This window comes from Silene latifolia, chromosome 11, assembly GCF_048544455.1.
Source record: "Silene latifolia isolate original U9 population chromosome 11, ASM4854445v1, whole genome shotgun sequence".
NCBI classification, from domain to species: Eukaryota; Viridiplantae; Streptophyta; class Magnoliopsida; order Caryophyllales; family Caryophyllaceae; genus Silene; species Silene latifolia.
In genome coordinates, this window is record NC_133536.1 from 105,343,389 (window position 1) to 105,356,960 (window position 13,572).

Genomic DNA, 13,572 nt, shown 5'->3' on the forward strand with positions numbered 1-13,572 from the left:
AGCTGCCGCAACAGAACCTCCATACACATAATAAAAAGATAGGGAGACAGCGGATCCCCTTGCTGAAGACCACAAGACGATCGGAAAGCTTCAGAAGGTTCTCTATTAATAAGAACCCTGTAAGAGACCGTAGACACACATTCCCAAATAATATTTCTCCAGAAAGTTGGGAATCCCATGTGCTTCATAATCAGCATGAGGAAAGTCCAGGAAACCCGATCAAAGGCCTTGTTCATGTCAAGTTTAAGCACAGCGAAACAGTTAGTACCCTTTTTCGTCTTATTAATATAGTGCATAACTTCGTGCGAAATAAGGCAGCTATCTGTCATCAGGCGTCCAGGTACGAAAGCTTGTTGAGAATCAGATACAAGTGATGGAATCACCAACTTAAGCCTGTTTGCAAGACACTTGGACGCAATGCGGTAAATGACATTGCAAAGACTAATAGGGCGATACTGAGTAACCATCTCCGGGTGGTCCACTTTCGGAATAAGTACAATATGTGTGTGATTTCATTCCTTCAACATAATTCCAGTATTAAGAAACTGTAAAATGGCCGCAGACATGAGGTGTCCAATCTGAGGCCAAAAAACCTGATAAAAGCGGGGTGTAATACTATCTGGGCCAGGTGACTTTGAACCATCCATACCACGAAGCGCGCGTAAAACATCATCCTCAGTAAACGGAGTAGATAAAAGAGAACATTCAGCGGAGGAAAGTGACGGAATATCCAGCTCAGAAAGAAAGGCATCAGTAAACTGAAAATACTCGACATGGGAAGAATGAGATGCACCCGTAATAGAACGGAAATGAGAAAGGATTTCTGATTCAATTTCAGTCGGGTCATTAAGCCAGTTCCCTGCAGGCGTTCGAAGAGAAAGCAAACGCTGCTTGGAAGATCTTTGCTTAACTCGGTTAAATAAAAATCGAGTCGGAAGGCCATCCAAAATTTCTTTACGAGTCTTGACCCGCTGAATCCAGTATCCGTGCTGCTTAGAAATGAGCTGAAGATGAGAAGATCTCAGGTTTTGATATGTATTTGCAGCTGCAGAATCCGAAAGAGAAGTAGATGCTAGCTCAAGTTCGTTCTCAATCGATGACCAATTTATACCATAGCAAATGCGGTGTTGAATAACCCAATTCAGAATAGCAAACCGAACAGCAGCCAACTTTCGGGACAGAACATATGAAGAGGATCCAGAAACTGGAGTATTCCACGCAGTAGAAACAAGAGCCACTACTTCCAGTATTTGAAGACACCAGTTATCAACACGGTACGGTCGCTTACGTGATTTCGATTGTTCGAGAAAGCGTACAATAATCGGCGAATGATCTGAAATAAGAATAGGTAAATGCAGATGATGTGACCATAATTTGAGCATATTTAGTACCCGAATTAGCCTTGTTCCCATGCTTTTTAGTGCATATTTGGGTCATTTATTGTCTTTAGTCCTTTATTTTGCATATTCTTTGAGGTTTTGATCCCTTGGTAGGAAAGGAGTGCAAACCTTGCATTTTCATGGCAAAATGGAGCTAAATTGATTGAATCCAATGACCAAGCATCAAAGAGAAGACAAGACTAGAAGGCCTTTGTACATACTATAGTAGATGGGCAATGATGAGAAAAGATCCTTGCATCCCCGAGGAAATCCTCAAGGATTTTATGAAGGAAAAATAAGAAAAGAAGAAAGGAAGAAGCTGACAGAGAATCCGAGCGGATTGACCACAATCCGCCCGTCCATCACAAGCAATCCGAGCGTGTTCCTCAGCTGGACGCGCGTCCAGAACCACCACAATCCGCCCGTCCACCCCACGAATCCGCTCGTCCAAAAGACCCACAATCCGCCCGTCCCGTGCCCTGGACGCTCGGATTGTGTGACAGCTAATCCGTCTTCTACTTGTTCAATGAAGGATGGGCATATTTTTCAAAGACCGGCGGAAAGGATACCGAAGTCTCTCTTGAGACCGGCGATTCCTCAAGGACTTAATCGTCATTTAAGCCCTTAGTAAACCCTAATTTATGTACCTAATCCCCACTATAAATACCCCATTAGTCTAATTAGATAATCATGTTCTTCTTAGCAATCTCTAGTGTAGTTTATATCAATTAAATCTCTCTTTAATCTTGTAATCAACATTTAATCAAGCTTTTGCTTTATTATTGGAATCATTAGTAGGTATAATTCTCTTAATCCCTTTTTAATTATTGTTAATTATCTTCATTTATTCATCATGTTTTACTTTGTTGGTATGATTGACAACCTTGCTAGCATGTTCAACATGATAATGAGTGAGTAGTTTCCTTAGCTAGGGTTAATGGGTAATTAGGGGAAATCAACATGGGGGATGATTCATGCTTAAATTAATATGTTTCCATAGTTTATTTGCTTGCTTGTTGTGATCTCAACTTATGCACATGTTATGTTTGATGAAATGCGAGCCTATGAATCTTTGCATTTTTTACCCATCACCCATCTTTTTAATGAGACTTGTAAGACATAAACCAACTCGAGTCTCATTAGACCATGCATATAGTTGAGTAGGGAAGATTAAGTCGACTTGTAGGTGTTGTACAATCTAATCGATTCGGCTCCGGGACCCAAACTTTCCTAGGATTGTAAGATATAAACCAACTCGATCCATCACAACAAAAATTGCTTGCTTATAATTTGAGAATATGTTTGTATGATCAATTCCCATGAATCTCCTATGACCCCATGACACCCTAGTGCCTTTTATCAATTGTTTACATCCCTTTTTAATCATCTTGCTTGTTTACTTTTATTGCTATTTAGTTTAGTGATCTTCTATTCAAACCCCAAATTGTGACACCCCTAGGCACCGCTAGTTGCAATTGAAAATCTCATCTCAATTCCCGTCCCTTGGGATCTGACCTGACCTTGCCTCTTTACTAATTGTAGAGTTGTTTGTGGAGTTATAAATTGTGTTTTGGTCTAGGTGCTCCTAACGACAAGTACCGAAAACTAAACCTCCAAGTGAGTCCGACCAAAAATGGCGCCGTTGCCGGGGACGGTGTTAACTTGATTTAGATTTTCTTAGATTGTTATTAGTTGTGTCTTTCTTTGCCTTGGAGAAGTAAAACTCCTCAAGGTTTGTTCTAACTATTTTCAAGTTGTTTGATATTTTGCAAGATGGACCTTATAGATTGTTTTGTAGAGGACCACTTAAGTATGACCTTTCTTCAAAGATCCCATGCAAGCATTGGAAGCCTTGGAAGCAAGTGAGGCTAAAAATATGTATTGGGAATTGGAGGTAGATCTTTTTGAGGCCGCTCTAGCTAACAAAGAACTTACTCATGAGCAATCCGAATTAGTACATAACATCCTTGTGGAAGCATATCAACCTATAGAAAATGAGCAATCCATCCTAGAAGACATCTTACAAGCTCAAGACCAAGAGGAATTCGTCATGGAATTCGAGTATGACGAGATTGAGGAGACCGAAGAACAAGTTGAATATGCTATGAGAATGGAGTGTCTAATGGAAATGGAGCAAATTCTCAATGAACCTTCAAAGGAGGAAAGTGAGGTACAAATCCCTACTTTAAAACCCCTTCCCCCAAATTTGAAATATGCTTACCTTGATGAATCAAAGACCAAACCCGTGATTGTTAATGATAGACTTGATGAAAACCAATTGGGAAAATTGCTTGATGTGTTAAAGCAACATGAAAAGGCTATAGGTTATAGTCTAGATGACCTTAAGGGGATAAGTCCCAACTTTTGTATGCATAGAATTCATCTAGAGGAGGACCATAGACTTACCATCCAACCTCAAAGGAGATTAAACCCCCACATGCAAGAAGTTGTCAAGGGAGAGGTTATGAAATTACTTGATGCGGGAATCATATATCCCATATCGGATTCTTTATGGGTTAGCCCCGTTCAAGTGGTACCTAAGAAAGGAGGTACCACGGTGGTGACAAACGAAAAGAATGAGTTAATACCAGCAAGGAAGATCACCGGTTGGCGTATGTGCATTGACTATCGAAAATTGAATTCCGCAACAAGGAACGATCATTTCCCCTACCATTCATTGACCAAATGCTTGAGAGGTTAGCCTCCAACAAATTCTTTTGTTACCTTGACGGGTATTCGGGATTATTTCAAATCCCCATACACCCGGATGACCAACATAAGACCACCTTCACATGCCCTTATGGTACTTTTGCATATAGGAGGATGCCTTTTGGCCTATGTAATGCCCCCGCCACTTTCCAAAGATGCATGATGAGTGTCTTCTACGACTACCTAGAGACCACAATGGAAGTTTTTATGGATGATTTTAGCGTTTATGGAAAAGACTTTGACTCATGTTTGCATAATCTTTCTCTTGTATTGCAAAAATGTGAAGATGTTAGTCTTGTTTTAAATTGGGAATTGTTTTATGTCATTTAATTTCGGAAAAGGGCATCAAGGTCGATAAAGCTAAGGTTGAGGTGATAGGGAAACTCCCACCTCCCGTGAATGTTAGAGGGGTGAGAAGTTTTCTCGGTCACGCGGGTTTCTATCGCCGTTTCATAAAAGATTTTTCAAAAATAGCGAAACCCCTCACTCAACTCTTACTTAAAGATGCCCAATTCCATTTCACTGATAAGTGTGTTGAAGCCTTTAATAGAATCAAGGAAGCACTAATCTCGGCACCGATTATTCAACCTCCAAATTGGGAACTACCGTTCGAGATTATGTGTGATGCTAGTAACTACGCCGTTGGAGCGGTTCTTGGCCAACGGGTAGGAAGAGCTCTTCATGCCATCTACTATATAAGCAAGACTCTTGATCCCTCCCAAGTGAACTATGATACCACCGAGAAAGAGCTTCTTGCCATTGTCTATGCTTTGGACAAATTTCGTTCCTACTTACTCGGATCCAAAGTGATTGTCTTTTCGGATCACCGTGCTCTCCAACACCTCTTGATAAAGAAGGAGGCCAAACCAAGGTTGTTAAGATGGATTTTGCTTCTTCAAGAATTCGACTTGGAGATAAGAGACAAGAAAGGAGCCGAAAATGTAGTGGCGGATCACTTGTCAAGGATCCGGTTTCATGATGAACAAGGAGAAACGCCGATCAATGACTCATTTCCCGACGATATCTTGATGGCCATTCAAACACAACTTGAAAGGCACATCACCCCATGGTTTGCCGATTATGCCAACTATATCGTTGGAAGAGTACTCCCTCCAAATTTGAACTACAACCAAAGGAAGAGATTCTTATTCGAAGTAAAAAGGTACTTTTGGGATGACCCAAATCTCTACAAAGAGTGTAGTGATGGGCTCTACCGGAGGTGCATCCCCCAATGGGAAGTCCAAGGAATCTTGGAAGGATGCCACTCATCACCCTACGGTGGGCACCATGGAGCAAGGAGAACCATTGCAAAAATTCTTCGATCGGGCTTCTATTGGCCTACAATGTTCCAAGACACAAGGGAATTCATCATTCATTGTGATGCTTGTCAAAGGACGGGGAATATCTCTTGGAGGAATGAAATGCCAAAAAGGGGCATACTAGAGGTGGAGATCTTCGATGTTTGGGGGATCGACTACCAAGGGCCGTTTGTGACATCCAATGGGAATAATTATATCCTTGTGGCCGTAGACTTCGTCTCAAAGTGGGTGGAGGAAATTGCCACTCCAAACGATGATGCGAAGACGGTCACCAAGCTTTTCAAGAAAAGAATCTTCCCAAGATTCGGAGTCCCTAGAGCAATCATAAGTGATGGAGGAACGCATTTTCATGAAAAGAAACTCGCATCCCTTTTGACCAAGTATGGTGTTCAACATAGAACCGGCTTGGGATATCATCCTCAAACAAGCGGTCAAGTTGAAGTTTCGAATAGAGAGATCAAGCAAATTCTTGAGAAAGTTGTGAACAAGACCCGAAAATATTGGAGCACAAAGCTTGATGACGCTCTTTGGGCTTATAGGACAGCCTATAAGACTCCCATAGGAGCCTCCCCTTACAAGCTTATTTATGGAAAAGCATGCCACTTGCCAATCGAATTGGAGTACAAAGCTTTTTGGGCAATCCGAGCCCTTAACCTTGATCTCAAATTGAGTGGTCAAAAGAGGACGATACAAATTCAAGAGTTGGAGGAATTCCGACTACAATCTTATGAGAATGCCAAGATCTACAAGGAAAGTACAAGATTGCTCCATGACAAGAGGATCAAACAAAAAGCCTTGCACAAAGGGGAGAAACTCCTTCTATTCAATTTCCGCTATCGACTCTTTCCGGGAAAATTGAACTCTAGATGGATGTGTCCCTATGTGATCACCGAGGTAGGAAAATATGGGGATTTTGAAATCAAGGCGGAAGATGGAAGCAAATTCAAGGTCAATGGTCAAAGATTGAAGCCATATTATGAGGGTGCATTTGTTGGAGAGGTCGAGGTCACCTACCTCGGGCCTCCTCATCCTTGAAGGAGTCATCAAAGGGAGAGTTTGGTGGAGTCCTCCCTAAACCACCACTTGTAAATATACTAACCCTCTAACTTGTATTTATAATTTTGTTGCATTCCTTTTATCATAAACATAAATTCTTTCCATGAGAGTAAGTGAGGGAGGGTCACTAATGATTTTTGATGAAGGAAGGAACTAATTTTCAAGTGTGGGGAAGCTTTTATCGGAGTCAAGGAAATCAAAGGGAATCCGCGGCAAGAAATCCGAGCGTATAAAGAGAGAATCCGCTCGGTTTGTACAAAGACGACCGTCTTATTGAGAATACGCTCGTCCGGAAGGAATCCGAGCGTCTGAAGATGAATCCGCTCGTCTTTTTGCTGCAACATTTTAAGAAAAGTTCCTGTAACAGAATCCGCTCGGCTATGAGAAAAGACGCTCGACTTGCTCCAGAAAAGACGCTCGTCTTGTGCTCGATCCGCTCATCTTGGCTGCGTCAAATTTTTGCAAAAATTCGCTGTAAGAGAATCCGAGCGTCTTCCCGGGAATCCGCTCGTCCTAGAATGAGAGAATCCGAGCGTCCCGAGCCTGAGTCCGCTCGTCTTCCTGCGGCCTTCACTCCCGATTTTTCCAATTTTAATTCTCCCCACCACACAATTTGTGACACATCACCCTTCCTTCCACTTGCATTATAAAAACCCACCTTCTTATGACTCCAAAGCAGATCCCAAACACTCTTTTATTCCACAAAATCAAAAAGCCCCAATTTCTAGGGTTTCAAAAGCAATATTCAATCCACAAAGAGCATCTTCATACTTCAACAAATAAAAAATTCCAACTCAACAATCAAAGAATGGGACCAAAGGGATCTTCCTTTAGGGATAAAAGAAGACCAAGAGTAAGAGGAAGCTCTTCTACCTCTCACATCAACACTCTAAGGAGGGAGCATGAAGAAATTGTGGATCTTACAAGGCTTGATGACTTCTCAAATGTTGAATTCGTCAATGATGTGCAAAGGCTCGTTTTTCACCGGCTTCTTCGTAAGAACATTCTCCCTACTAAATTTTTATGCCATAGAACTTTAAGGAAGCTTGGGATTTACCATCAAATGGAAGCCCTTTTTGAGTTGTTTGGTCTCTCTACCCTATTCCACATGCACGAGCAAACTTACCGATCCCTTGTTCTTGAATTTTTAAGCTTCTTGAAAATCACAACCTTGAATAGAACGATATGCATAGAATTTAGGTTGGAGAGTGTTTCAAGAATGATGACTCTAGTGGAATTTGCTAATGTGCTTGGTCTCGATGTCTCGCCTACCGGACATCAAAAACGAAGAGATATAGTGTTGCACCCCTATGGAGGGCCATGACCAGCCGAGATTTCATGTATATCAAGGAGTGTCTAGCTTTCCACATTCAAAATCCTATTTTGAGACTTACTTACCGGTTCCTTTCCGGCACCCTCCTTGCTCGCCGAGACCCGGCAATAGTGAACGAACTCGATCTTGTGTTCATGGAGTCCTATATCGATATCCAAGGAAGGGGTGGGTACCACTTTAATGCGCCTCTTGTGCTACTCGAGAAGTGGGCTAAGTTCAGAAACGGTGATGATGATGGGATGAAACACATTGTTAATGGAGGGCTCATTACAAAGATTGCAAAGCATTTCAATCCAAAATTTAATGAGAATAATGAGTATACTCCTCTTTCCGGGAATACAAGGATAAATGAAGACCTTCTTCTTGTGCATCATCATTGGATAACCCTTGAGGGGGTTGATAAAAAGATCAAGTGGATAACAAAAGGGAGTGATCTAATCTACTTACCAATGACCGGACTACCAAGAATATCACCAAGAAGGGGACCTTTATCACCAATCCCATCCTACCTCATCCCCGCAAACCCAACCCAAGCAAAGCAAGCACCACCACCACCAAATCCACAACAACAACAAGAGCAACAACCACGCGATGAGAAAATCAAAGTACCTCCCTACCCTTTTCCATATCAACCGTACAACCACCCTAACCCCTTTATCCTCCCCCGTGATGACTTTGTAACGGGAATTCTCCAAGATTTGCACTTCCGACATTATGAAGCTACCGTGGAAAATTATTATGCACTTTACCCTTAATACCACGATATGATTCAAAGAGGGAAGATTAGTGAGGAGAGAGCATTTCCCTCTTGGGCACAAATGGATATACTCTTCCCCAATTCGGAAAGAGCAAATGAAGGGGCAAATGGGCGACAAGATGAAGGGAGCGACAAATCTTGCGGTGGGGACCCTAATACAAGTGATGCATCCAAGGAAATATGGGATAGTGACCTAGAGGGAGATGATGGCGATCTCTAGAAGATCTCTTCATAGCTAGATGGAGCGGGCATGAGGCACCCATCTCAAACTTAAGTGAAGTTTCCTCATCTCCTCTCTTTATTTTCAATCTTCATGAAAGAATTCAATGTTTTGTTAACTTGTACAATATTTAACTTTGACTTGGTTGGAGAGTCCTAGCAACACGAGGACTAACACCTCGGCCACATTGAGGTGTTCTTTTATTGTTCCCATTGAAAAATCCAAAATGACAATATATAGTTTCATGCATTGCATCTTGTGTGCATGAACTACCCCATAATTTAAGACATTAGAAATAATGTCTATCTCGGTTTGGAGAAGTACATGCATACGCAACGGGAGGTAATCTAAATTACGCTCTCCGTCATAAACAAAAAACCCATGCATCATGTAGTGTAGATTGGTATAGCTTGCATTTAGTATAGAATTCATGTATCATACTTGCATAATTTCCTATCATATTGGCCATTGAGGACAATGCCCATATTAGTGTGGGGATGGGAAATTCTAACTTAACTTTTATTCAAAAATTTAGAAAAAATCAAAAAAAAAAAAAAAAATTGAAAAATTTGAAAATCCAAAAACAAGTTCATTTCCTTTGTAGTGTAGACTTGTATATATTGTTGTATATATCGTGTTTGTTCTATCCTTGTTCACATTGATCGACTACGTCACATCCGAGACATGAGGATATTGAAGACCGCATGGTATGATCTTTCCAATCTCCTTTTTCCTCTTTATGTTAATGACTATGTGGCTTTATTTTGATTGATGCGGTATAAACAATGTGAATTTAGGACTTGCATTTAGATTATATGACATATTAGTTGGTAGAATCATATGCATTAGGATGTATATATGTTAGTGATGTGACCATAATTAGAGCATATTTAGTCCCCGAATTAGCCTTGTTCCCATGCTTTTTAGTGCATATTTGGGTCATTTATTGTCTTTAGTTCTTTGTTTTACATATTCTTTGAGGTTTTGTGTCCTTGGTAGGAAAGGAGTGCAAACCTTGCATTTTCATGGCAAAATGCGGCTAAATTGATTGAATTCAATGACCAAGCATCAAGGAGAGACAAGATTAGAAGGCCTTTGTACATACTATAATAGATGGGCAATGATGAGAAAAGATCCTTGCATCCCCGAGGAAATCCTCAAGGATTTTATGAAGAAAAAGGAAGAAAAAGAAGAAGGAATGAAACTGTTTGACAATCCGTGCGGATTGGCCTGAACACGCCCGTCCATCACCACAATCTGAGCGTCTTCCTCCACAAGACGCCCGGGCAAAACCTCCTAAAGACGCCCGTCTTCCCCCTCTGGACGCCCGTCCAGAAGCTCCCAAATCCGCCCGTCCCGTGCCAAAAACGCCCGGATTCCCAGACAGTACTTTCGTCTTCTACAAGCTTCAAGGAAGGATGCACATCTTTTTCTAAGACCGGCGAAAAAGAGACCGGAGTCTCCCTAGAGACCGGCGATTCCTGAAGGACTTAATCGTCATTTAAGCCCTTAGTAAACCCTAATTTATGTACCTAATCCCCACTATAAATACCCCATTAGTCTAATTAGAAGAGCATGTTCTTCTTAGCAATCTTTAGTGTAGTTAATATCAATCAAATCTCTCTTTAATCTTGTAATCAACATTTAATCAAGTTTTAATACAAGTTTTATTTCCTTAATCTCTCTCTTGTTCATCCTTTATTTTGGGTAATTGAAGATTATTTGGGTTATTATTGGGAGATTGACAACCTTCCAATCAAGCATCAAGTACTTCTTTTATTCTTTGCTTTATTATTGGAATCATTGGTAGGTATAATTCTCTTAATCCCTTTTTAATTATTGTTAATCATCTTCATTTATTCATCATGTTTCACTTTGTTGGTATGATTGACAACCTTGCTAGCATGTTCAACATGATAATGAGTGAGTAGTTTCCTTAGCTAGGGTTAATGGGTAATTAGGGGAAACAAACATGGGGAATGATTCATGCTTAAATTAATTTGTTTTCATAGTTTATTTGCTTGCTTGTTGTGATCTCAACTCATGCACATGTTATGTTTGATGAAATGCGAGCCTATGAATCCTTGCATTTTTTACCCATCACCTATCTTTTCATGAGACTTGTAAGAAATAAACCAACTCGAGTCTCAATAGACCATGCATGTAGTTGAGTAGGGAAGATTAAGTCGACTTGTAGGTGTTGTACAATCTAATCGATTCGGCTCCGGAACCCAAACTTTCCCAGGATTGTAAGATATAAACCAACTCGATCCATCACAACAATAATTGCTTGCTTATAATTTGAGAATATGTTTGTATGATCAATTCCCATGAATCCCCTATGACCCCATGACACCCTAGTGCTTTTTATCAATTGTTTACATCCCTTTTAATTCATCTTGCTTGTTTGCTTTCATTGCTATTTAGTTTAGTGATCTTCTACTTCAAACCCCAATTGTGACACCCTTAGACACCACTAGTTGCAATAGAAATCTCATCTTAATTTCCATCCCTTGGGATCCGACCTTTACTTGCCTCTTTACTAATTGTAGAGTTGTTTGTGAAGTTATAAATTGTGTTTTGGTCTAGGTGCTCCTAACGACAAGTACCGAAAGGTAAACCTCCATCGTGAGTCCGACCAAAAATGGCGCCGTTGCCGGGGACGGTGTTAACTTGATTTAGATTTTCCTTTATTGTTATTAGTTGTGTCTTTCTTTGCCTTGGGGAAGTAAAACTCCTCAAGGTTTGTTCTAATTATTTTCGAGTTGTTTGATATTTTGCATGTCTAGAAGGTCACAAGGTAACTTGTTACCCTTTGATCACGAAATTGAAAGGATTTTGACAACCAATAGAAGACTTGGTGGAAGAACTTTGAGACGTATTGGTGAGGTTATTCAACCAAATACTATTGAGTTCATCAACCCTTTTGCAAGAGAAGGTGAGGAGAACCCAACACAAAATCCAACACAAAATCAACCCACAATGCCTAAGTTTTCATCACATTCCGTACCAACCGAGGAGAACCTACCCAACGGTACTCCCACACCACAACATCTAACCGAAAATTTTATTGCCAAATCTGCATTTATCTAATTAGTCGAAAGAAGCCAATTTGGGGGGATGCCTAGTGAATACCCTCACTCTCATATGGAGACTTTTTGCGACTATTGTGATGCGATTTCTCAAACCGGTGTAACTCAAGAACAAATTCGATGGGTCTTATTTCCTTTTTCTATAATTGGCACCGCGAAACAATGGTTGAAAGGCCTTGATAAGGCTACTCTCGGAATTGATTCTTGGAAGAAGTTGGCTCTAGCTTTCTACAAAAAGTTCTATCCACCGGAAAAGACTAACATGCTAAGAGCTCAAATTACGGGCTTTAAGCAAAGAGATGAAGAATCTTTGTATGAAGCTTGGGAGCGATTCAAGGGAATTTTTCGCTCATGTCCTCACCATGGACTTAGCGAGTGGTTCTTGGTACAACAATTTTGGAACGGTCTTTATGAAGATTCAAGAAACATTCTCAACATGGGATCAAATAGAATGTTCACCGAAGTTGATGATAATCAAACTTGGAACAAGATTGAGGAAATGGCGGTCCATAACTCACAATATAGTAGACCTCGCAAGGCTACTAGAGGAGGAAAGCATGAAGTGGACTCCGTTACTCAATTGGGTGCTCAACTTAGTGCTCACATTGATACCATCAATTTGAAGTTTGAAAAAGCAATGGCTAAACTTGAAGAAGCCTCAAAATCACCAAAGCATCATGTTAATGCCATGACGGCATCTTCATCAATCCCAAGTGGGATATGTGAGAATTGTGGAACTTTGGGACATGACCAAAGTGAATGTAGGGGAACAAATGAACAAGTGAATGGTTTTCAAGCATACAAGAGTGGTACCCCTTACTCCAACTATTACAATGAAAACACCAAATTCCATCCAAATCTCTCATACAAAAGCCAAAATGTTCAAAACCCTCAACCAACATACACCCCACCTCCCATGAGAAACCAAAATCAAAGACCCTTTTACAACCAAAACCAAGGTTACCAAAATCAAACTCCATACAATCAACAAAATGACCAAGGTTTTGATGTTCAAAAAGCGGTCCTCCAAATGCAAAAGAATCAACAAGAGTTTTTCACTCAAATGCAAAAGGATAGTCAAGCAAAGGAAATCACCATCAACAACATCCTAGCTCACACCAAAATGTTGGAAACCCAATTGACTCAACTAGCATCTTCAAGTTCACAAAGACAAAAGGAGCAATTACCACCTCAAAGTAATCCCCCAAGACATGAAACGGTTAGTGCCATTCACTTGAGAAGTGGTACAAGGTATGAAGCACCGAAGAAGCAAGTTGAGGATGAAGTTGTGGAAGCTAGTGATAAAGAAGAAATTGTGCAAAACTCCAAGGATGGAGAACCATCAAACGAAGAAATTTCAAGGAAAAATGAAGACAAGGCCTAGGAGAAGGAGCCCATTGTGATTAGACTTCCTTTTCCAAGTCGTCAAGCCAAGCCCAAATTTGATGACCAACTTGGAAAATTTATGGAAATTGTGAAGAATTTGGAAGTCTCGATTCCTTTCACGGAATTAATCAATCACGTGCCGGCCTATGCAAAATACATGAAAGACATCCTCACAAAGAAGAAGTCGATCCGGAAGCTTGAGACTATCGCCTTCACTAAGGTGAGTAGTGCAATACTTCAAGGGAGTTCACCTCCAAAACTCAAAGATCTGGGAAGCTTCTCAATACCGTGTACCATTGGCGACACCACGATCAACAAAGC

At 40.7% G+C, this 13,572-nt stretch overlaps 1 protein-coding gene and 1 non-coding gene across 2 annotated transcripts in view; both read right to left on the reverse strand.

The window, feature by feature from the left end:
* Window positions 1-512: 512 nt before the first annotated feature.
* Window positions 513-13,572, reverse strand: part of LOC141613761 (uncharacterized) — a 49,606-nt gene continuing 36,546 nt past the window's right edge. The window contains exon 2 of the mRNA XM_074432504.1: window positions 513-1,333. Within this exon, the coding sequence (XP_074288605.1) occupies window positions 513-1,333 (821 nt within the window). The remainder of the gene's footprint in view (window positions 1,334-13,572) is intronic.
* On the reverse strand, window positions 12,128-12,234 carry LOC141616350 (small nucleolar RNA R71). The gene has a single exon (XR_012530703.1). It is a non-coding gene; the product is annotated as a small nucleolar RNA R71 (small nucleolar RNA).